The sequence below is a fragment of the Felis catus genome, chromosome B2 (genome assembly GCF_018350175.1).
Source record: "Felis catus isolate Fca126 chromosome B2, F.catus_Fca126_mat1.0, whole genome shotgun sequence".
Taxonomy (NCBI): Eukaryota; Metazoa; Chordata; class Mammalia; order Carnivora; family Felidae; genus Felis; species Felis catus.
Genome location: NC_058372.1, coordinates 39818017 through 39839771, shown reverse-complemented (window position 1 = coordinate 39839771; position 21755 = coordinate 39818017). Strand labels below are relative to the sequence as shown.

The window sequence follows — 21755 nt, the reverse complement described above, 5'->3', positions numbered from 1 at the left end:
TGGGGTAGAGGTTCAGAAGAAGAACGCTGACTTCTGGGGTGCACCTGTGTGGCTCACTCAGTTAAGTGTCTGACTTGGGCTCAGGTTCACTGAGTTCTCTGTTAACAGCCTGGAGCCTGATTCAGATCCTCTCTCTCCCTCTCTCTCTGCCCCTCCCTGACTTGTGTGTGCTCGCTCTCTCTTTCTCTTTCTCTCTGTCAAAAATAAATAAACATTTGGTGTGCATGCGTGGCTCAGTTGGTTAAGTGTCAGACTCTTGGTTTCGGCTTAGGTCAAGATCTCGTGGTTTTGTGGTTTGAGCCCTACGTCGGGCTCTGCACTGAACAGCACGGAGCCTGCTTGGGATTCTCTCTTCCTCTCTCTCTCTGTGCCCCTCCCCCACCTGCACTGTCTCTGTCTCTCTCAAAATAAATATACTTAAAATAAACAAAAAAAAAAAAAAGAAAAAAAAAAGAAAGCTGATTTCTCTGGAAGCTTCTTTGTACCTGTGGAGACTGGTAGGTGGCCAGGAAACAATTGGAGAACAAAGCAGTGTAGCCACAGGCAGGATGCTCAAATGGACCAAGTGTCAGCCAGAGGAGATGGGGACAGGGGAGCCAGGGAAAGAGAGGAGACAGACAGCTGCTCACTGAAGGGGCGGGGTGAGGGATATGACCATGTGTGTGTGCGTGTGTGTGTGCGTGTGTGTGTGTGTGTGTGTGAGAGAGAGAGAGAGAGAGAGAGAGAGACAGGCAGACAGAGGGTCTGCATGTGTGGCTGGGCTGTTTCTGTGCATAACACAAGGGCAGACCAGGACCTTTCTAGTTTCTTTTCTCCATGCTTCCCAGTTACTCGTCCCTCAGTGGCAGTCTTCCTGGGGCAGGCTTCATGCCAGGGTCCGGCTGGTGCCTTTGGGACAGGATTGGCGCCTCTCTGGTCTGGGATCGCCTTTGAAGGCTCTCCATTTGCAGCACAACTGCTGTGCCTTGCCCCGGGCCAACAGGCAGGCCAGCCAGGAGGCACCAGCTCCCACCCTTTCCTGTGGGATGTGCGCTGGGACGTGGGGCTGATGGGCCTGAGCTGCAGGCACGGGGCGGCCACTGAGCAGGTCAGGAGCTGTGGCTGCCCTTCATCTCCCCTCTCCTTCCTTTCCCTCCTCCCCGCCTCCTGCCCCTATTCAGAGATTTAAAAACAAGCCCCTATTCCCCCCTCCCCCCACCAGCCCTGCAGCCTCCTGCAGTGGGTTCCCTAGAGGCAGGTTCTCTGCATGCCAGAGTCAAGTACATCCTGGGTTTGAGTTTGTGCCACCACTCAGGTGCTCCGTGCAGACCACCCTTTTGGGGCTTTAGTTTCCTCCACTGTTTGTTCCCCGTCTTTACTGATCACAGACTGAGGACTGGCCAGCCTGTGCCAAGGCTTGGCACTTGGCAGAGCGATTATGTTGCATGAGAGACAGGGAGAACCACATCCTACATAATAGTCTTTATGTCTGTCCGAGGCAGGGGAGGGGGGGGCACTCAAGCCAGGGGATGGAGGTGAGACCAGACATTCCCTCTAGGGGAGGGTCCTGGAGGGAGCTTTCCCGGGTGATGACAACGTTCTCCATTTTGGTCTAGATGGTGATTACACAGACATACACACTTGTAAAAATGCATCAAGCCTTACACTTTAAACCTGTGCATTTTGCTGGGATAAAGGACATCTCTATAAAGGGGAAAAGGCCAAAACCTTAAAATAAAAATGTTAAAAGCGTGGACCACCAACCTCATTCTTGCTCCTGGTACCAGATAGCTTCTGATCAAACAGTGGACACTTACCCACGGTGAGTGTGGTTTCCATTTTCTCTTTTTCAGTACTGGAGGAAGCAGGAGGGCCCCACTTTGGCCTCTCATGACATGTAGAGAACCACTGGGCCAGATTCAGACAAACCACCTGAATTATGAAGTATCTCCAGTGTGCTGGGCACCGTGCTAAGTGCTCTGTCCGCTCCTGGTCTCTTAAAACCTGGAATTAGGATCGTTATTACCCACCTGTCTCTCCCATAGCACTGCGGTGAATTATGTGATATACAAGCTTCGGAAAAGAAAATCTTATAAAAGCTGGCCCAAGGCCTTCCCGCCCTAGTCCCATAGGGGTCTTGATATGTTGTGTGTGTGTGTATGTGTGTGTGTATGTCCCTTTTCTCAAAAGAAACTTAAGAGGAGCAGTAAGAGAGGATAGTTGAGGGATGCCCTAGACAGGCATGGACAAAGGGACGGTGAACAGTGACAAAGTGGTGACATCTCTCCCCTGCCCATGTCTCCTCTGCCCTTGCCAGAGGTTTCTATACCCAGCATCCCAACTTAGATCCCAACTGTTCTGGGAGAGGTGGCTCCAGCTGGTAAGCCCCACTTGATTGATGGGAAGACTGAGGCTAGGCTGAGACACTGAGTCAGGCCCGAGGTGGGGACTCACATCCACGCCTTCGGATGCCAAGTTCTCACAGCATCTTGCGGGCAGGACTGCCGGCTCCTGGGAATCTTATGACATCTGCCCACCCCTAGTTCTCTTTGAGTCCAAGCCAGTTGATGACCCCCAGGCCCTGCAGGGACCCGTGACCACCTTGGTAATTTCCAATGGCCACAGCCCAAGGCACGGGGATCGTGGTGCACATCCTCATTCATCAGGCCTTCCTTTGCCACTGCCTCTGCCAGAGGGAGCTCAGAGAAGACAAAACAAACCCGGGGCCTGGAATCTTCCCCTCTCTTCCCTTCCCAAGGCTGAAAGGTTACGCAAGAGGTCACGGGGTCCTTCCCCCTGCCTCCGGGAGCCTCAGCACCTGCTCAGGAGGCCTTCCTTTAGTGGTTGGTTTGATTTCCCTCCAACTCCACGGGGCAGCTCCCGCACAACTGCTGGTTTGTAACAGCCTGGATCAGAAGAAAGCTTCTTCCGACCACAGAGGCACAGAAAGTAATAAATGGCTTAAACAGGCATCCCGGCCTTTGGGCTCCCATTCTTTGTTGTTTCAGCCACCAGACATGTGTTTTTCTGGGAATACAGGAAATTATCTCTGCCCTTTGAGGAAGGGCAGAGTTTTCTCTGCTCGTGTTTGGGGATTCCAGACCATTCCATCGTCCCGGACACCCTATAGCCCCTGGGCTGGGCAAAAGAGATCAGCTAGTGAAACCCTTTGATTGTAGGGGACTTCTTCCGTGGGAATCCCTAAAATAAAATGTGGCAACTCCTACCCCCAAGTCCAGGACAGAGGGGCCTAACTCAAAACCCCAGGGTCCAGCCTCCCCACTCATTAGCTCTGTGACCTTTGGCAAGTAACACAACCTCTCTGTGTCCTGTTTCCTCATCTGTAAAGTGGGGAGGGGTGGGGGGTGGGAGAATACTGGTACTCAGGTCATGAAGTAATTGTGATAATGAAATAAAAGGCGCTTCGAACACACATCGTCTATAGTAAGTACACCATAGGTGTCTTTCTAATTATTAGTGCAAAATATTTTTTCCTGATTAGAAACACATACGTGTTCATTATAGAAAAAGAATAACATTCCAGAAAGTAAAAAGAAAATCACTCATGATTGCATCACCAAAAGAAGTCCATGATACTCTTATATATTTCCTCCCCAGAGGTTTTTCTACGCATATTTGTACATGGTGATGATCAGATTTTTAAAAAATGTTTATTTATTTTGAGACAGAGAGAGAGAGAAAGCAGGGGAGGGGCAGAGAGAGGGGGGACAGAGGATCTGAAGCAGGGTCTGTGCTGACAGCAGGGAGCCTGACGTGGGGCTTGAACTTGTGAACTGTGAGATCATGACCTGAGCCGAAGTCAGATGCTCAACTGACTGAGCCACCCAGGCGCCCCCGGATCAAATTTTATATCCAACTTTGCATCCTACTTTTTGTCACCTGACATATCCCCACGTTACTCACTGTAAACAAAACACCAGGAAGAATACCACAGAATTTATTTGACCATCTGGTATCCTGACACAGGAGATGTGTCTTGCCTGCGTTTGAACTTCATAGACATTGCAGGTGCCGTACGCATTTTTGTGGCTCCTTTTGTTTAACATTGTCTGCAAGAGGCGTCTGTGCCGTGTGTAGCAATAGTGGGCTCACCGCCATTCCCAAGGAGCATTCCAGTGGTGATGTGCCGCAGCTCCCTTCTCCACTTCCCTGCTGACGGACATCTGGTGTTTTCCGGTAGTGCTGCTGAGAACGTTCTAGCGTGTGTCCTCCGGTGAACACATGGATGCTTTTCTGTTGGGCATTCACTTCAGAATGACGTTGCTGAGTCATGGGGTGTATGCTTTCTGCTTCCTGCTCCAAGTTTTATTTTTATTTATCATTCAATATTTTTTTATTTATTTTTGAGAGAGAGTGTGTGAGCAGGGGAGGGGCAGAGAGAGAGAGGGACAAAGGATCCGAAGCGGGCTCTGTGCTGACAGCAGTGAGTCCGACGTGAGGCTCGAACTCACAAACCGTGAGATCATGACCAGAGCCGAAGTCGGATGCTCAGCCGACCGAGCCCCCCGGGGGCCCCTTCCTGTTCCAAGGTTTCAAGGATCACCTGGAAGGCAGAAAAATCCCCAGGGAAGGTCAGGCCCCACAATTAACGGAGGGGTCCCGGCTCAGCTAAGAGCAATCTGAGGGGTGCTGCGTGATCACGCTCCCTCTGAAGGCGCACGTCTGGGGCTGTAATGGGAAGTGAGCTGGACCCCGGGTCCTGGCCCTTCAGCTCCAACTGGCATGTGACTTCTGACCCGCTGGTGGCCTCTTGGCGTCCTCACTCAGGGTCCTCGGCTGGCCCAACAACCATCGCATTGAGGAGGGCAGGGCTCAGGCCAGGCTCTGGGTGGCACCGAGGGAACTGTACCTTTGCATGTGACTGGAAGCAGGTCGGGCTCCTCACAAACGCTGGAAGCTGCCTGCTTTCTTTGCCCCTTGTAGTAAAAGAATCACACAAGTAGCACACAGCCACCCTGTAAGACTTAAGTGCTTCAAAAGTAAGAATGAGAGTGGGGCACCTGGGTGGCTCAGTTGGTTAAGCGTCCGACTTCGGCTCAGGTCATGATCAAACGGTTCGTGGGTTCGAGCCCCGCGTCGGGCTCTATGCTGACAGCCTGGAGCCTTCTTCTGATTCTGTATCTCCCTCTCTCTGCCCCTCCCCTGCTCACGCTGTCTCTCTCTCTGTCTCTCAAAAATAAATAAATGTAACAACAACAAAAAAAGTAAGAATGAGAGACTAGAAAAAAAATCCCTGTTTACTACTCCCTACCCCGAAGGTGACTGCTCTGAACATTTGTGGCGGGGGTGGGGGGCGTTGGGGGAGCCCAGAATAGAAGTTCAAGAGTGGTTGTGAACCAGGCAGCCTGGGTTGTGTCCATCGTGCTGCTTAACAGCTGTGTAACCTTGGGCAAGTGATTTCACCTCTCTGTGCCTCGGTTTCCTCCCTGGAAGCTGGGGGGCAATGATAGTAGCTACCTCATAGGGTTGTTGTGAAGAATGGATGAGTTGACCTGCGAAAGCACATAGACCATCCCTGACCCAGGGCAGGCATTCAAGAAACCTTCTGATCCTTCTCCAATCAGTTCTGTATGTTTACCTACATCCTGTCTAAACGGGCTCAGGCTGTGCGTTTAATTCTGAGGTTTCCTTTTTCAACTCAATGCTCTATCTTTGAGATCTTTTTTTTTTTTTAAGTTTATTTATTTATTCATTGAGAGTGAGAGAGAGAGAGCACGAGCTGGGGAGGGACAGAGAGAGAGAGAGAGGGAGAGAGAGAGAGAATCCCAAGCAGGCTCCACCCTGTCAGCGCAGAGCCTGATGTGGGGCTCTGTCTCATGACCGGAGCTGAAACCAAGAGTCTGACACTCAACCCACTGAACCACCCAGGCACCCCTGAGATCTTCTTTCTCTCTGAGGCTCTCCTGTGCTGGGATCCTCTGTCTCCTTGCCTATCCCTCATGATTTTTCCCTGTCTCTGCCCTCCCCCTGTCCCCTTTCCCTCAGGAAAGGCTCTGAACCTGTTCATACTAAGGTGTAAATGGCTGATGAGGGAGGCCCCCCCATAGGCTTACATGAAACCAGCCCTGCCCTGACCAGAGACATGCACGGCCTTTGAGGGGGAGCCCAGCACCTGTCCGTTATCAGAGGCCTAAGGGCATGCTAGGGAGTTCCACGCACCCACGGTGTCTCCCTGAATCCTCACAATAACCCAAGTGGCAGGTGCCCTTATGGGCTTCATTTGGCTGAGGAGAAAACCAAGGCACAGAGAGGTTAAGTGGCTTTCCCAGTCACCCAGCCAGTATGGGCACAGCGGGTGGGTGGGGGTTGCTTCAGCCACATCTGTTGTACGGGGAAGCTCATTTTGGTCACACTGAGCTGGAACCCAGACTCAGCTTAGGGCTGGAGTAGTTACGTGGGAGGTTCTGGGTGAACAGCGGGAGGGGGGTGGTGGGGAAAGCCCGTGGGTTCTGAGGGCGCAGAGAGGGGCGGCTCTCATTGTCTTGGCTAAAACTTCAGCCCCTGCCACATTTTCTATAGGACTGGGGAGAGGCAGGAGTTCTCTGGGGCATTAGACCCCCCTGGTCCCCTCAGGAGGAGGGTGTTACTTGGGGGTGGGGGCAGGGGAGAAGATTCTTCAGGGAAGCACGTAGCCCTGGTGTCTGCAGACAGCAGGCACTCCAGGCCCCTGGTGTTACCGAATGCATGAATGGTGGACCCCTTCCCAGGCCTGGTGGATCTGGAGGTCAAACGGTGGGGAGGGTTCGGGGGTCATTTTTGGTTCTCCTGTGTCCCTACTCCCGGTTCTTCCCGGCCAGACCGGGCAGGGCACCGGCGCGGGGTGGGGGTTGCTTATGAATGGCTTTGAGAGTGAGCAGGTGTGCTTGAGGGCTGGGCAGGGAGTGGTTAGCTTGCCCAGGGGCTATATGGGCCACCCCAGTCTGCCCTCAGATCCCCTCAAGTCCCTCCCTTAGCCCTGTCCCCGTCCCACCCAGGCCAGGCTCAGAGTCAGAGTGACCCAGGCAGGGTCAGGGGAGGAGGCTGGGACAGGGAGGGAGGAAGCAGCCCTGTGACCGGGGTGACAGCTTTGACAACGGGGGTGGGGGAAGGGGAAGGCTCACTCTGCCAGTGTTTGAGCCACCCTCTGTCAGAGGACAGTGGACAGGCTAAGGCTACAAGCACCTTTCACCGCCCAGACGCCTCGCGGGTCACCATTCTCCGACATCCCCCTCCCAGGAGGCTCTTCCTGCCTCCATTTCACAAACGAGCAGACTGAGGCTGGCGCAGCCAGTGAGAGGCCGAGCCGGACTTAGCCCAGGTTCTCCTGTAGCAGAGCCAGCTCTGGCTCAGCCTGGGACGGGCACCCAGCCCTTTGTCGGAGCAACAAGGGGCTCGTTCTCCCCCAGTCCTCCCCGTGCCGGCTGGCACTGCCAGGCCCCGTGCCGCTCCCCCCGCCCCCCAGCAGGGACCAACTGAAGTCAGATTGTTCCCGAGGGGCAGGCTCCCCAGTGCTGCGTGGGTGAGCATGCAGGGGTGCAGGGCGTGCAGCTGCGGGCAGCGGGCCGGGCTGGGGTTGGAGCCCGGGAGGTCTGCAGGGCTGCAGTGCGGGGGGTGGGGGTGGGGGTGGGGGTGGGGTGGGGAGTTGGTGATGGGGAAGACAGGCTACCACTCTTTAGGAGCATGGGAAAGGGGTGGAGGCAGCAGCTGTATCCCCGCTGCAGGACAGAGAAAGGGGGGAGCGGCGGGGGGGGGGTGGTGGTGACTGCTCTTTTCTCCTTGGGGATGATCCTGTTGGGAGCTGGAGAGACGCTTGGGGCTAAGGCAGCCCCTTCGCTAATTCCTGGCCAGGTGGCGGGGGTGGGGCAGAGAAGGGAGGAAGGAAGGTGAGTAAGGGTCCCTGAGTACGCAGAGCTCTGAGGCGGATGGCGTGGACCCACTCTGCAAGGAAGCATCCATGGTGGTAGAGGGAGCCCTGAGTTGGGGGTCATGTGGCTTGGGCTCCATTCCTGGCCCTGGGCCAACCAGACGTGCAACGGGGGCCAGGCTGCTTCCCAGCTCTGCACAGACACAGCAGTCCCCTCCGCCCCCGCCCATCCCCGACCCCTGCCCACACGGGCTGGGGAGCCAAACTGGTTGGGGTCCCATCTCTGTCTCTGTCAGACACGTAACTTCCCTGGGCCTCTAGTTTCTCCTTATCCGTAAAAGGAGAATAATAACCAAGGCTGCCTCATGGCGCTGTTTGAGGTTAAAGTGCTTGGAACAGCGCCCAGCGCCCAGGAAATGCTCAAATAGATGCAAATTATTATTGTGTCCATGATCCAGTGATTTTCGCTGAATATTTGCCAGTACCTTCCACTGATGCCGACTGAGTTCAGGTCTGGCATTAGGCTATGCTGCTTTCTTTTGCTACCCTCCCCTCTCAGAGCTCTGGGTCTCATTCTCAGGATCCTGGGGTGCCGCTCTGGCCTCTGGTCTATACTACAGCTGACCCTGCCAGCCTCGTGTGATTATTCTTCACTCACCCACTCCGCCTACCAAGTGCCACGCACTGTGCAAGACACATTATCTTCATTTAGCCCCTCAATCTTCTGAAGTAGAAAGTGTTTACAGATGAGGACGCGGAAGCTCAGAGAGGTTAAGTGACTTGCCCAAGGTCACACAGCGAAGCGGCAAAGCTGGGATTTAAGCTCGTGTCTGCCCTGTTTGCTCATGCTCGCTCAACCAGAGGACGTCATACTGCCTCTTGCAAAGACCCCGGAGATGGGACCCTCCGCCAGAACCTTTATGGAGTTGGGGATCCCTGGGGGCTTTGCACCTTTCAGGGAGTGTTTTAGCGGGGCGGTGGGGCTTAGAAATCATTTGGTCCAACCTTTTCATTTTGTGCACAGGGAGACAGAGGCTGAGAGGAGAAGGGAGGTGCCAGGGTCCCTCGGTGAGCTAGGGACAGAATGGGCCCAGCTAGAAGACTCACTCTGTCTTTTCCTCCCTGCTTCCTCACCAGGCCTGGGGGCCTTAGCCCCCCATCCAACCGTGACCCGTCAACGATCAGGGCCGACATGCTAGGTGGAGGAAGCCCTCCCTGGACTCTTGCAGGCCCCGGGTTATAACATTCACTGGACCGTAGACTCCATGAGCTCAGGGACTACAGCTAGCTTGTCGCCGCACTGCCAGTGCCTGCTTCATAAATAGTAATCATTCCCTGCGCTCGTTGGTGGAACAACTACGTGTTCCAGGCCCTGGGCTAAAGGCTGAAGGCAGAGCAGTGAACAAGACAGACAAAATGCCTGCCCTCAGGGGAGTTTGCATTCCTAGTGAGAGATAGACATTGAATGAAAGAACCAAGCAAAAATGCATAATATTTAAGATGATGATAAGTGTTATGGAGTAACACAAAGAAGGAAGGGGCATAGGGAATGGGGGGGGGAGGGGGGGAGGAATTTGGCAGTTTCAAACAGGTTAGTCACGGAAGGTCTCTGTAAGGTCACATTCGAGCCTTGGAGGAGGTGAAGGAATGAGTGGTGTCTGGGGGAGGGGCATCCCAGACCGAGGGGCATCCCAGTGCAAAGGCCCAGGGGTGGGAGCGTGAGGTGTTTGAGGCTGGCGGGTGTGGCTGGATCAGGCGGAACAAGTGAGAAAGTAGGGGAAGATGGGGTCAGAGGGGCCCATGATGTGCAGACAGATCACAGAGAGCCTTTTAGGGTGGAACTTCAGGTTTTACTCCGAGTGAAGTGGGAGCCATGGACAGTTCTGAGCAGACGGAGGGACAAGATCTGACTTAGGTTGTAACAGGATCCCCCTGATTCCTGAGTTGCAAGTAGAATGTTGTGGGGCAAGAAAGGAGGGTGTCTGAACATTGGGAGGCTCTTTTGAGGAAGCCAGATAAGGCAAGGTCCAGGCTGGGCCCACATGGGGCAGGCAGGTGGAGGTCAGATGTGCCAGGATGCGGTGTGATAGAAAGAGAGGAGTCAAGGTCGGCTCCAACCTTTTGGGGTCGACCAGCTGCAATGAACAAAGAAAAGAGGGTCTCCATTTCTGGCCCAGGAACCAGGACACTGGGGTTCAAGTCTCGGCTCCGTCACTCTCCTGCTTGGTGGCCTTCGGCAAATCCTTTCTCCTTTCTGGGCCTCAGTGTCTGTTCCTGTACAACGGGTGCGACCCCCTCCACCTGGCCTCCCCAGTTCCCCAAGACCCGGGGCTCCGAAGAGGACACGTGCCTCACAGACTTGCCCCCTCCCCCTGCCCACAGGGAGCCAGTGCCAGTGGCCGCCATGGCGTCGCGCATCGGGCTGCGGATGCAGCTCATGCGGGAGCAGGTACAGCAGGAGGAACAGCGGGAGCGCATGCAGCAGCAGGCCGTCATGCATTACATGCAGCAGCAGCAGCAGCAGCAGCAGCAGCAGCAGCAGCTGGGTGGGCCGCCCACCCCGGCCATCAACACCCCCGTCCACTTCCAGTCTCCGCCACCTGTGCCTGGAGAGGTCCTGAAGGTAGGGCGTGTCCCGAGGTGGGGCCTGTCCCCTCCCACCCTGCTTCTAGGAGCCCTAGAACCCTTGCCTTCTCCCCCCCTCCCAGGTGCAGTCCTACCTGGAGAACCCTACCTCCTACCACCTGCAGCAGTCCCGGGACCAGAAGGTGCGGGAGTACCTGTCCGAGACCTACGGGAACAAGTTCGCCGCCCACATCAGCCCCGCCCAGGGCTCCCCGAAGCCCCTGCCGGCTGCCTCCCCGGGGGTGCGGGCCGGACACGTGATGTCCTCCTCAGCTGGCAACAGTGCTCCCAACAGCCCCATGGCCATGTTGCACATTGGCTCCAACCCCGAGAGGGAGGTGAGTGAGAAGCTGGCCAGGGGCTGCCATGAGCAGAGCTAGTGCCAGGTGCTGTGCTCCTGGGACTCCTGGTCTAATGGCAAGGGCAAGGTGCTGCTGTCAGGGTCCCTCCCAGTCCGAGGGGGAGGTCCTGCTCTCTCAAGGACCCGAGTGTGAGCCGGGGAGACACAGTTCTGCCCTCAGGGAGCCCCAATCTGAGGGGGGAGACACAGCCCTGTCCTGAGGGAGCCTCAGTCTGAGGGGGAGACATAGTCCTGACCTCAGGGAGCCCTAGTCTCATAGCAAAAGCCTCGCTCCTACTTTTGAAAGCTTGACTAGGGAGAAACAGGACCCTCCTACTGGAAAGCCCAGCACACCTGCAAAGCCATGTCCAGACAGAGGGTATATAAAGCAATCTCCCTGGGGCAACTTGGCTCTTTGGGAAGAGCCCTGGCCTTGGCCTTGAGGCCTGTGGGACCTGGACAACTCATCCTCTCTCTGAACCTTTTTCCTTCACTCCACCCAAGATGAGCCAGTTGAGTGAGGTGGGCTCCAAGGTCCCTTCAGATCAGTGGCTGTCCCGGTGCCCCTTCCCTGTGCCTTTCTCCCAGTGGGCCCTCCCCAGATGGACTTTTCTCTTTCAGTTTGATGTCATCGACAACATTATGTGTCTGGATGACGTCCTGGGCTTCATCAATCCTGAAACTCAGATGCCCAACACGGTACTGCTGGCCAGGGTGGGGTGGGTGTGTCAGAGGGAGAAGGTAGAGGTTCTACAGTGGCTCTGAGCCTGGGGAGAACTAGAGACAGGGCTCCCCCCCCCCCCACTCCCGGCCCCAGGGAGAGCCATCTTGCTGCAGATGACAGTCGCCTCTGTCAAATCACGTGACCAGAGCCCAAGGCTGAGCAGAATTATGAATCCAGAGAGACGTGTCTAGCCTGTGTGCATGAGGCAGGCTTCAGTGGGGAGTGGTGGCTGGGCAGTTGGGAAGGCTTCCTGGGTGGGGTTAGGGGAGGGGGCAGGAGGGACTGGTGCCGGGCCTCAGCAGAGCAGGGAAAGCATTCCTGGAGGGGAGCAGTGTGGCCCTGAGCTGATGAGTTCCTTTGGGATCTGGGACATCCCTCTTTTGCAAAGCCTAGGGCCCAGCGGGCACAGGCCTGTGTCCCTCACTCCACGGGACAAGTGATAGGGGGCTGGCTTTGTCCCCTCCCTCCAGCAGCCTCCTGGAGTGTGAATGCTCTCTGGGCCTCCTGGACAGGGGTGAAGAAGCAGATGGGAAGGAGCCAGCCTTAGAATCAAGAGGCCTAGCTTCTGGCTTTGGTTGTGACCTTGGGAAGTCCCTTAACTGTTCTGAATGCCAGTTTTCTCAGCAGCAAAATGGGGGTGATGCCGTCTACCCACAGGACTGTGGGAAAATGAGATAAGGCAGGAAATTGGGGGCAATGCCGTCTACCCACAGGATTGTGGGAAAATGAGATAAGGCAGGAAATTGGGGCTAGCTCCACATAGGGTGACACGTTTGCACGGAACAGGTGGAATTGTGGGTGTCCCCACCCCTTTTTGGAAGGTCCTGAACCTCAGCTGCTTGCTCCTGCTCCTTGGACCTGACCCTATGACCCTGATCCTGGCCCCAGCTTAGGACACTGAGGGGAAGCCCCCAAATCTTTCAGTGGGAAGTCAGAGTCAGTCCTTAATCCCCACTGCCCTGGTGACATTGCCCAGTGGCTTAGCAGGAACTGGTCAGGGCCAGTTGGGTCTGAAACCTACTGCCAGCAGAGCAGGGAAGGCTGGGGAGAGAGAGAAAGCCAGACTGCACAAGTGCCCGGTCCCTTTAGGCCAGGTATCTGGCAGGGCACCTGTGTGCCCACCTAGGGTTCTGGACCTGTGATTTGCTCTGTGTGTTCCTGTGGCAGGAGCTGGGGTGATCATTCCAGAACTCAAGTCTGTCCCTGCCAGGCCTCTGTTTATCCCCCTACTGGCTGCCCATTGCAATATGCCAGGGTCTTTGCAAGTCGAATCTAGAACTCCAGGGTGTATCTCTTGCCTTGCCCACATCACGTTGTCTACTCTTGCAGCTCAAGCTTCTACTTGTGACACCCCCCCCCGCCGCCGCCGCCGCCCCAGCTCTGTCTCTCCAGCCCCATGTCTTTGCTCAGCCGTCCCCCTGCCAGTCCAGCCCTTCCTCACTTCTTTGCTCAGGACTCAATTCAAGTTCCATGCCCTCCAGAAACTTTCCAGAAACTCCAAAACAGATTAGGTGCTCCTCCCCTGGGCTTCCAAATGCCTGGGACGACTTCATCCCCTCCCCTGTCGGCCCTTAGGGCTGTTACCTGGTCTGATCACTCTGCAAGGATTCTAGCCACTAGGCTGGTGGCTCCTGGAGGACAGGGGCCACACCTTATTTAGCTCCCAACCCTACAGACTTCCAGTAGAATTGCCCAGTGAAGAGGCCCAGGGTGGAGCTTTGACATCCTGGTGCTGGCTGCAGACCCTGTGAGCTGAAAGCGTGGCCGGGGAACATCAGTACAGCCTCCCCTGGGCGTCCCTGGGAAAGAAAGGCTGTTCCTGGGATGATGGGCCCTGGGCAGGGGCCCCTGTGGAGAGGGGACTGCTCACCGGGTCCCTCTCCCCACCTCACCCCACAGTTGCCCCTGTCTAGCAGCCACCTGAACGTGTACAGTGGTGACCCCCAGGTCACAGCCTCCCTGGTGGGCGTCACCAGCAGCTCCTGCCCCGCTGACCTGACCCAGAAGCGAGAGCTTACAGGTACCACTTCCCTGCCTGCCTGTGCCCTGGCTCCCTACTCCTCCCTGTCCTTCTCCCTCCCTCTCAGCTCCTCTCTCCTTTCCCTGGCCTCCAGATGCTGAGAGCCGGGCCCTGGCCAAGGAGCGGCAGAAGAAAGACAATCACAACTTAAGTGAGCCCCCCCCACCCCCCACCCCCACCCCCTGGGTTCCTGCTCCCTGCCTCCCTCCTCCTCACTCTCACCTGAGCTACCCAAAAAGCCACCTGGACCCGAGCCCTCATTGGGGCTTTAAATTTTTTAATTAAAAATTTTTTATTCATTAAAAAAAAAAAGCCACTCTGACCTGCCTGGGTTCTACACAAGACCTTAAATCTGCGCTGGGATGACTGTTGGGTTCAGCCCTGCCTTCCTCCCACTGGCCCTCTTTGGGAGATGGGGGTGGGAGAGGGCTCCGGAGAAGAGACATTCATGAAATCCCCAGCACTTCAGAGTGAATGGGTTTATCATGTATTGTTGTCTTTAGGGTGTGCAGCCTAGGAAGCCAGGGAAGGTGTTCTGGGTCATGTGGGCAGAGACTCCTACCCCCGGCCCGGCTTTGCTGCCTCGCAGAGCCGCTGGGTTGTATCCATCTGTACCGGGGCCCCTCCTTCCCATAGTGATCCTATTCCCTTCCTCACCCGTTACTTCCCAGAAGGGCCAAGTCACCCCTCCTTGGGCCGGGCGGACCCTTCTCCTCCCATGGGGTCCCATCCTTCTAACTGCTCCCTCCGGGATTTGTTACCTTTAGTTGAAAGGAGGCGGAGGTTCAACATCAATGACCGCATCAAGGAGCTGGGAATGCTGATCCCCAAGGCCAACGACCTGTGAGCAGTTTCTAAGGGAGGGGGGGTGGCGGCGGGCGACGCTAGGGGCTGGGGGCGGGGCAGCAGCGGCTGACCTGGTTGCCCAGGGCAAAGGCTGGGAAGAGAATCCCTTAGTTGCTCCCTTCTGAGGGCTTATCATCTATTTGGGAAAAAAAGATCCCTCCCTCATCAGGACAGCTCCGGACGGAGGAGCAAAATCCCAGAAGTGAGGCGGGGGTGGGGGCTTCCTGGAGGAGGTGTCATGCTGGGATCGTTTGGTGAGGGCTTTTGGACTGGCTTGGAGGGGTCCAGAGAGTCGAGAACTGACGTGGGTTTGGGCGACCCAGAATGGAAGGCCTGGGGAAGGAGGCCGCTCGGCATTGCTTGCTTCCCTGGGATTATCGGGGTGGGCGCTGGCAAGAGTCACCCGCGAGGGTCTGTCCTGTTCAGATGGGAGCACGGCCTTCTCCACAGATGGGGGCGGGGCGTGTCTGGGGTTCCGTGGGCAAAGTTGGGAGACCTGCGGCATCGGCTTCTGGAACCAAAGCGGGGTTTTCCTTCCTCCCGCTGAGCCTGCACGTGTGATTCTGCCTGGCCCGCAGGGACGTGCGCTGGAACAAGGGCACCATCCTCAAGGCCTCGGTCGATTACATCCGGAGGATGCAGAAGGACCTACAGAAGTCCCGGGAGCTGGAGACCCACTCTCGGCGCCTGGAAATGACCAACAAGCAGCTCTTGCTCCGCATCCAGGTCCGGCCCCTGCCCTTGGACTTCTGGAGGAGTTCTGGCTCCTGCCTCGGGCCTGGCTCCGCCCCCGGGGAGGGGGGAGGGGCAGGGCTTATACTTCCGGAGTTGGAGGAATGAGAATGGAAGGAACGCTGGCTAACGAGCAATCCCCAGCAACTTTAAGCAACAAATACCAGCTAGAGATTCTGTTCCGTGAGACCCTCATTTAGAATTTATTTATTTATTTTGAGTGGGAGAGAGAGAGAGAGAGAGAGAGAGAGAAAGCGCGCGCGCATGCGCGTGAGGGAGGGGCAGAGAGCGAGAGAATCCCAAGCAGGCTCCACGCCGTCAGCGCAGAGCCCAACATGGGGCTCAATCCCACCAACCCTGAGATCATGACCTGAGCCCAAATCAAGAGTCAGGATGCTTAAGGGACTGGGCCACCCAGGCACCCAGCCACGTAGCTCTTATGGTGACACTTGTCGCCCCGGTTCACATTTCCTTAATCAATGCAAGTACATGCCTACACTTAACCTCAAGGGGGCAGGGAAGTGCAAGCCCACCTCGTGTGGAAGGCAGAGAGCTGGAATTATTTGGAACGCTAAGTCTCACCACTGGAGAGAAACTACAGAAGGCTTGGGAGAGCCACTCCTACCATCTGGAGCGGAAGGTTCTAGTCTTGGCTGTGCTCAGGGCCTCTGTCCTCTTTGGATCTGAGGCTGCTCATCTACACAAAGGGCGGTTGCATGGCAGCTTTTAAACTTTTCTATTTCTCATAGGAGGTAATACCGTTGACATTACAATCCAGCACACAGAGCCACACTCCAAGTGAAAAATCAAAGTTTCATGAAAGAACCTTCCTTCTTAATAGATGCAGTGCATTCTGGTAATTTCTATTCTGGTCTAGTCTAGGCAAGTCTATTTCAATTAAAAAAAAAATAGAGGGTGAGCTGGTCAAGAGGCACTACAGTGGTTTCACAACCTGCTAATGAGTTGTGACTTGTAGTTTGAAAAAAACACTGGTCTAGACTCTAGAAGCCTATACTTGCTTCCAGTGGAGCCATTTTGTGGTCTTGGGTGCAGCCAGGGGAAGGGCAAGGGGCTGCGGCGGGGGGGGGCCCGGGGAAGGGCGGCTGGGGCCCATGAGTGTGTGCCCCCAGCCCTCTCTCTGCCTCACCTTGCAGGAGCTCGAGATGCAGGCTCGGGTGCACGGCCTCCCCACCACCTCCCCATCGGGCGTGAATATGGCCGAGCTGGCCCAGCAGGTGGTGAAGCAGGAGCTGCCCAGTGATGAGGGCCCGGGGGAGGCCCTGCTGTTGGAGGCCGAGGTCCCGGATCCTGAGCCACTGCCGGCTCTGCCCCCCCAGGCCCCGCTGCCCCTGCCGGCCCAGCCACCTCAGCCACCCTCCCCATTCCACCACCTGGACTTCAGCCACGGCCTGAGCTTTGGGGGCGGGGGTGACGAAGGGCCCCCAGGCTACCCCGAACCTTTGGGGCCAGAGCACAGCTCCCCGTTCCCCAACCTGTCCAAGAAGGATCTGGACCTCATGCTCCTGGACGACTCACTGCTACCGCTGGCCTCCGACCCTCTCTTCTCCACCATGTCCCCCGAGGCCTCCAAGGCCAGTAGCCGCCGGAGCAGCTTCAGCATGGAGGAGGGCGACGTGCTGTGACCCTGGCTGCCGCCATGCTGGGGAACGGGGGCAGGCCTGGGGGCTGGGAGGCCCGGGGCCGCCTCCCTCCCATCCTTTGGGCTGCACTTGTGTGTGAGGTAGCAAACTGGCCTGCCTCACTCCTTCCTGTCGGCCCCTGTTTGGACTTAGTGCCTGCTTGGCAGCCTGTGGGGTCAGGAGAAGCCCCCCCCGCCTGGCTCAGTACTCCCCAGGGACAGCCCTCTTGATGGGGTTGGACAGGAACAGGCCTTCAGCCTGGCTCCTGGAGGTGAAATCATGAGGGGAAGGGAGGGGACGGGTGTGCTAGAGGTAAGAGGAGGTCCTGGGTGGGGTGGGGGCGTGTCTCATCTTCTGAGTCTGATCCCCACCCCTGCCGGTGAAGGAGGACATGTTGGAGCAGGGGGCTCAGGAAGTTCCTTTTCTGAGGCAGAGACTGGTCCAGGGGGTGCCCAGGCCTGCCTTTCTGGGACTCAGATGGCAACAAGTCTGTCCTCCAGCCTGGCACCCCCACCCCCCTTTGGTGCTAACAGCTCTCTACCGGGTGGTGTGAGGGCGGGGGTGGCTGGAAGAGGGGGCGCTGGGTTCAAGTTAGAGCGTGGGGTCACTGCTGGAAGAGCAGCTCCCCCCAGGCTCCCCACTTTGTGCCTTTAGTAAACACTGTGCTTTGTACCTGCTTGTCCTCTGTCTCTTTGGAGTGTGTGTCTGGGGCTGATGCAACCGGGGAGGATTCAACCCAATGCGCACCATTATGGATTTCGAATTCCAATGCCCTTTATGGGGATCGGGGTAAGGGTTACAGAAAGGAGGGAACAAGCCCATCACCTGGTTCCCCCCACTTCCCAGACTTGCCTCCAGGGGAGCTGGAGATGTAGCCTTACTTAAGGAGTTTAGGGATGGAAGGGGGACAGTGTCCCTCCTTGTGGCCACAAGATGGCACTGCAGCCACGCTGGTTCCACGCCCCAGCTGTGGCCTGACACGGCTGAGCCAGATGATGTGGGGGCCAGTTGCTATAAAGCAAGTCTTTTCTTCTTAGCTGCTGCTTAGGCTGCCCCTGGCCCGGGGTGGGGGACATGTTTCTCCTGTTCCTGAATGCCTGTGCTAGTGGTGACCTCTCCAGATTTTTCTCCCTCCCTGAGTGGGCTGACACCTGCTTGAGAAGGTCAAGCTGCCTGCTCCGTGGAGGCAAGGCCAGCCCCTCTGCTCTTTGACAGAGTCTCTAGCAGGAGAGGCTCCCTAGTCACTGAGGGGCTGAGTCCTTGGGTTTGGGGAGAGAGGGACCCAACTGAACTAATTTGGGTACCAGACGCTGGGTGGAGTCAGAGACGGGGAGTGGCCCTATTCTCCACTCTGGCAGTGTCTGTCCGCCAGGGCGGCCTCGGCAAATCCTTTCCTGTCTCTGGGCTTCTGTTCCCCGGCCCCAGAATAGTTCCCATGCACCTCTGCTCTCAGATCCTGGGATTTTACGACCTCGTGTGGGATGGGAAGACAGACTTGGGGCAGTGAGGGGCAAGGTGGCAGATTCTCGAGGGCCCAGGTGTCGGGGAGGGAGGAGAGGGTCTTTTTGGGCTTTGCCTACTTCTCTCTCGACTTCCCACAGTCTTCAGGCAGAGACCAAAATGGCTTTCTCCTCCCGGGGCCCTGGGAGGCCGAAGGGGCCTAATTAAAAAAAAAAAAATTAAATCCCAGGATGAAAGTGGCTAAGAGGGCAATTTCCTCTGTGCAGAACTGGAGATCAAATCAACGTTGGAGCAATTAATGCGTGAGGGGGGAGGAGGAAAGGGAGCCGGGTGTGTGGGTGCTGAGGGTGGCGGGGCTGGCGGAGGCTGTAGGATTAATCTGAAGGTCAGATGGAGCCGTGGATGACCTTGGAGAGGTTGAACCAGCCCTGGAGCGCTGGCATCTCCTTCCAGTTCCAGGCCTCACCCCGCAGCCTTGGGAGCCCAGGCCCTCCTGGGGCAAGCCCTGGACTCTGGGGGATAGCTGATGGGCGTAGGCTTGGGTCACGCTGACACTGGAGCGGGTAGGGGTCTGGGAACTTCCAAGCCTAGTCCTTAAGGCAAAACTGAGAACTCTCTCCTACCCTGTTTTCCTTCATCCTAGGGATTCAGTGAACTGGGTAGCTGCCCTCCTGCTTCCTCATGCGGCCCCTCAAGACGGCCTGTATTCCCCCCTCCACCTGCCTGCTGGCTTCCGGTCCCCTCGGTCCTTCAGCACTGCCCCACCTGCCGCTGGGAAGCAGGGCCTTTGGGCAGGACTGAGGGTGTGAGTGGAGTTCTGGCCACAAGAGGGCGCAGCAGAGCCAGGACCTGGCCGCTGCGGGCGCCCACTGGTGGGAAATCGTAGAATCTCAGCTTCATTGTACGTTCCAAGCTGTCTGCCTGGGGGCCCTGCCAGCCCAGTGGGTTTGGTTAAGGCAGGCCCAGGTGCTACCTCCAGGATCTCAACAAGCCACCAGAAAGTGTTCGTGTATCTGAGACTGGCCTGCATGACCCTTAGCTTGTGGCTGCAGTAGAGTCAGGCCGGCAGCTGCCAACTGGTGGTTACGGACATCTCTGGTTAAATACAGTAAGAGGCGTGAATGCTTTCTTGACTCGCGCTCTTTATTGTAGACAACACCCTTCCAGACTTCAAGGCCTCACGAGGGGGAAATTCGTTTTTTCAAGGGGGAGTGGGTAAACAGGCTGGTGTGAGAGCACAGATGGATCCATCCGACCCCCTCATTTCACTTGAGGAAGCCCCCGAGGCCTTGAGAACAAAGCAAAAGTGTGAAGTGGGATTGGGGTCTGGGAAAGGAGTCCAAGCTAAGTAGGGGGAGGACAAGAAGCCGTTGCACCCTTAGGTCGCACGAGGGGCCCCAAAGCTGGAGGCAGGGCGCTGGACGTGAGGGTCCCGTCATCCTCAGCTCCCTTGTGTCTGTCTCTTTCCCCCCGGCCAGCCGCTAGATTCTCACCTCCTTGTACCATGAAGGAGTGGAGATCTGAGCCCCACAGACCAAGATAGACACCTGCACTGGTGTGTATACACAGGATGGTGGCCTTCCACCCCTGCCTTCCACGGAGATTTCCCCTCCTGGGCGTTTGGACAGACGGCCGGGAGCGGATGTGGGCACTGTTGAAGCCCGGCCGGGGCGGCACCGGCTCCGTGTTCCTTAGTGCCTACCTCCTCAGTGTCCTTCTTGGGATTTCTGTCACCCACTGCTCCTTTAAATCGAGATTCTTGGGGCGCCCGGGTGTCTCAGTCGGTTGAGCGTCCCATTTCGGCTCAGGTCATGATCTCTCAGTTGGTGAGTTCGAGCCCCGCATCGGGCTTGTGGCTGTCAGCGCGGAGCCTGCTTCAGATCCTCTGTCTCCCTCTCTCTCTGCCCCACCCCTGCTCACTCTCTGTCTCTCAAAAATAAAGAGAACATTAAATCGAGATTCTTCCTTCATTGTTTGGAGCCACTGACTTGGATGAGAATCTGATATACACTCTGGATCTTCCCCTCCCCCCCGCAACACATAGTCCCCTAGAAAGGAACCCCAAGTTTAACATTCCTGCTCCCAACCCACACCCCCTTCCCTACCTCAGAGCCCATTCCCCTCCCCTGCCTCTCCCAGCCACCTGGCATATCAGCTGGAACAGCTAGAAAGAGCCCCTTGGAGTCACCTGTCCCTCACCTGCTGGGACCCACACTTCTCAGGGTCCAGCCCCCACCCCCCTCCCAGGCTCCTTTAGCCTCATCTTTTTTCTTTGCTCTCTCTTTTCCGAGGGGGGCAGTGGAATTTATACAATATTTAAGCAGCCAGAGCCGAGTCCGGGAAGATATTATTAATGTAAAAGGGACGGGCTGCAAATGCTTTTGGACCTGGTTACAATTAGAGGGTGATTTTTCTAAAGGTCAATGAATTCAGATAATATCCACAGGGGGGAGAGAAATTTAATACCTTTTTAGTGAATTAATTAATTATAATATTATATCGGCTTGGGGTTCTTTTCCAGAGTGATTAAGGGAGCGATCCGTCTTCTGTGAGGCCGGGGAACGGCGCCCGCCGCCAGCGAGGACCCTGTCTCGGGGCTCAGGATGGGCCCCTTCCTTCTCCTCTCACCCCTGCAGCGGCCAGGGAGCTGGAGGGGCTGGTGGGCAGCAGGGGAGGCAGGCCGGCCCCGGTCCGGATGAGGGCAGGCACAGAGACATAGTGCCCCTTCCCCTCAGCCTGTGTCCGCAGGCCCAGCCCTCCTCCTGCTGTCTTATCACAGGAGAGCTGAGGCATGAGTTATGGCCTCCTCCTTTCCATTTGGAGAAACCGAGGCCCACAGGAGTCAGAGACTTGCCCCGAGCCCTACTATGCGTTAAGGCAGACTGAGGTGGCACAGCTGGCTGGAAAGAACGGGAAGACTCCCTCCACCACCCTGCCCCCCATCCCCACCTCCCAAACCAGGCCTTCTGGAGAATCTGTTCCACTGGCCAGCGGCCTGTGGGGCCGCCTGTGGATTCCTGGTCAGAAAGAGGATCTTCAAGTGCGTGGCCTGTGCCCAGGCTCAGCTCCTACAATGAAGATGGCCCGCGAGGGCTGATAGGTCAAGTAGCCGCCAGGCTTTGGTGAAGGAATAGCTACATTTCTGTCCCTGGAGGGACCAGAGACAGGCACTTTCCACCCGCTTGGTCTGATCATTCATTCATTCAACTCACCTTTGTGGCACGCCTGCTCTTGTGCCCTCACCGACCGAAATAGCCCTTCTCGAACCCCCTGCCCACCTCGTCCTGAGCCCCACTGCTCGTTGGTCTTTGCTTCACTCAGCACCCACTTTGAGCGGCCCCCTGCTGGGTGCTGGGGACACTTGGGTGGCGAAGGGGCGGCCCCTGCTCTCTAGAAGCCAGTCTCCACAGCAAGTGGGGGCAGGGAGACAGAGGCAGAAGCCGTGGGGAGGACTCAGCCAGGGGTTGGAAGGGAGGGGTGACATTAAGCTGAGCCTTGAGGAACCAGGCTGACAAGGAGAGGGA

General features: G+C 56.7%; 1 protein-coding gene and 1 long non-coding RNA gene across 7 annotated transcripts in view; one reads left to right on the top strand and one right to left on the bottom strand.

The window, feature by feature from the left end:
* The window catches only part of TFEB (transcription factor EB), a 54730-nt gene extending 37288 nt beyond the window's left edge, over window positions 1–17442 (top strand). For 4 of the 6 annotated variants that reach the window (XM_045057534.1, XM_045057531.1, XM_006931710.5 and 1 more), the window contains exons 2-9: window positions 10226–10466; window positions 10552–10806; window positions 11430–11507; window positions 13432–13552; window positions 13647–13703; window positions 14320–14395; window positions 14977–15124; window positions 16285–17442. In XM_045057534.1, the coding sequence (XP_044913469.1) occupies window positions 10248–10466; window positions 10552–10806; window positions 11430–11507; window positions 13432–13552; window positions 13647–13703; window positions 14320–14395; window positions 14977–15124; window positions 16285–16773 (1443 nt within the window). In that variant the 5' untranslated portion in view covers window positions 10226–10247 and the 3' untranslated portion in view covers window positions 16774–17442. Of the gene's footprint in view, window positions 1–10225; window positions 10467–10551; window positions 10807–11429; window positions 11508–13431; window positions 13553–13646; window positions 13704–14319; window positions 14396–14976; window positions 15125–15879; window positions 15987–16284 lie in introns of all 6 variants that reach the window. The other 2 variants (XM_045057533.1, XM_045057532.1) reach the window with 2 other exon arrangements.
* A 1911-nt stretch (window positions 17443–19353) lies between these two features.
* LOC109499665 lies at window positions 19354–20240 on the bottom strand. The gene is made up of 2 exons (XR_002157072.3): window positions 19934–20240; window positions 19354–19519 (listed from the first exon to the last, which is right to left on the bottom strand). It is a non-coding gene; the product is annotated as an uncharacterized LOC109499665 (long non-coding RNA).
* Between the last annotated feature and the right edge of the window lie 1515 nt (window positions 20241–21755).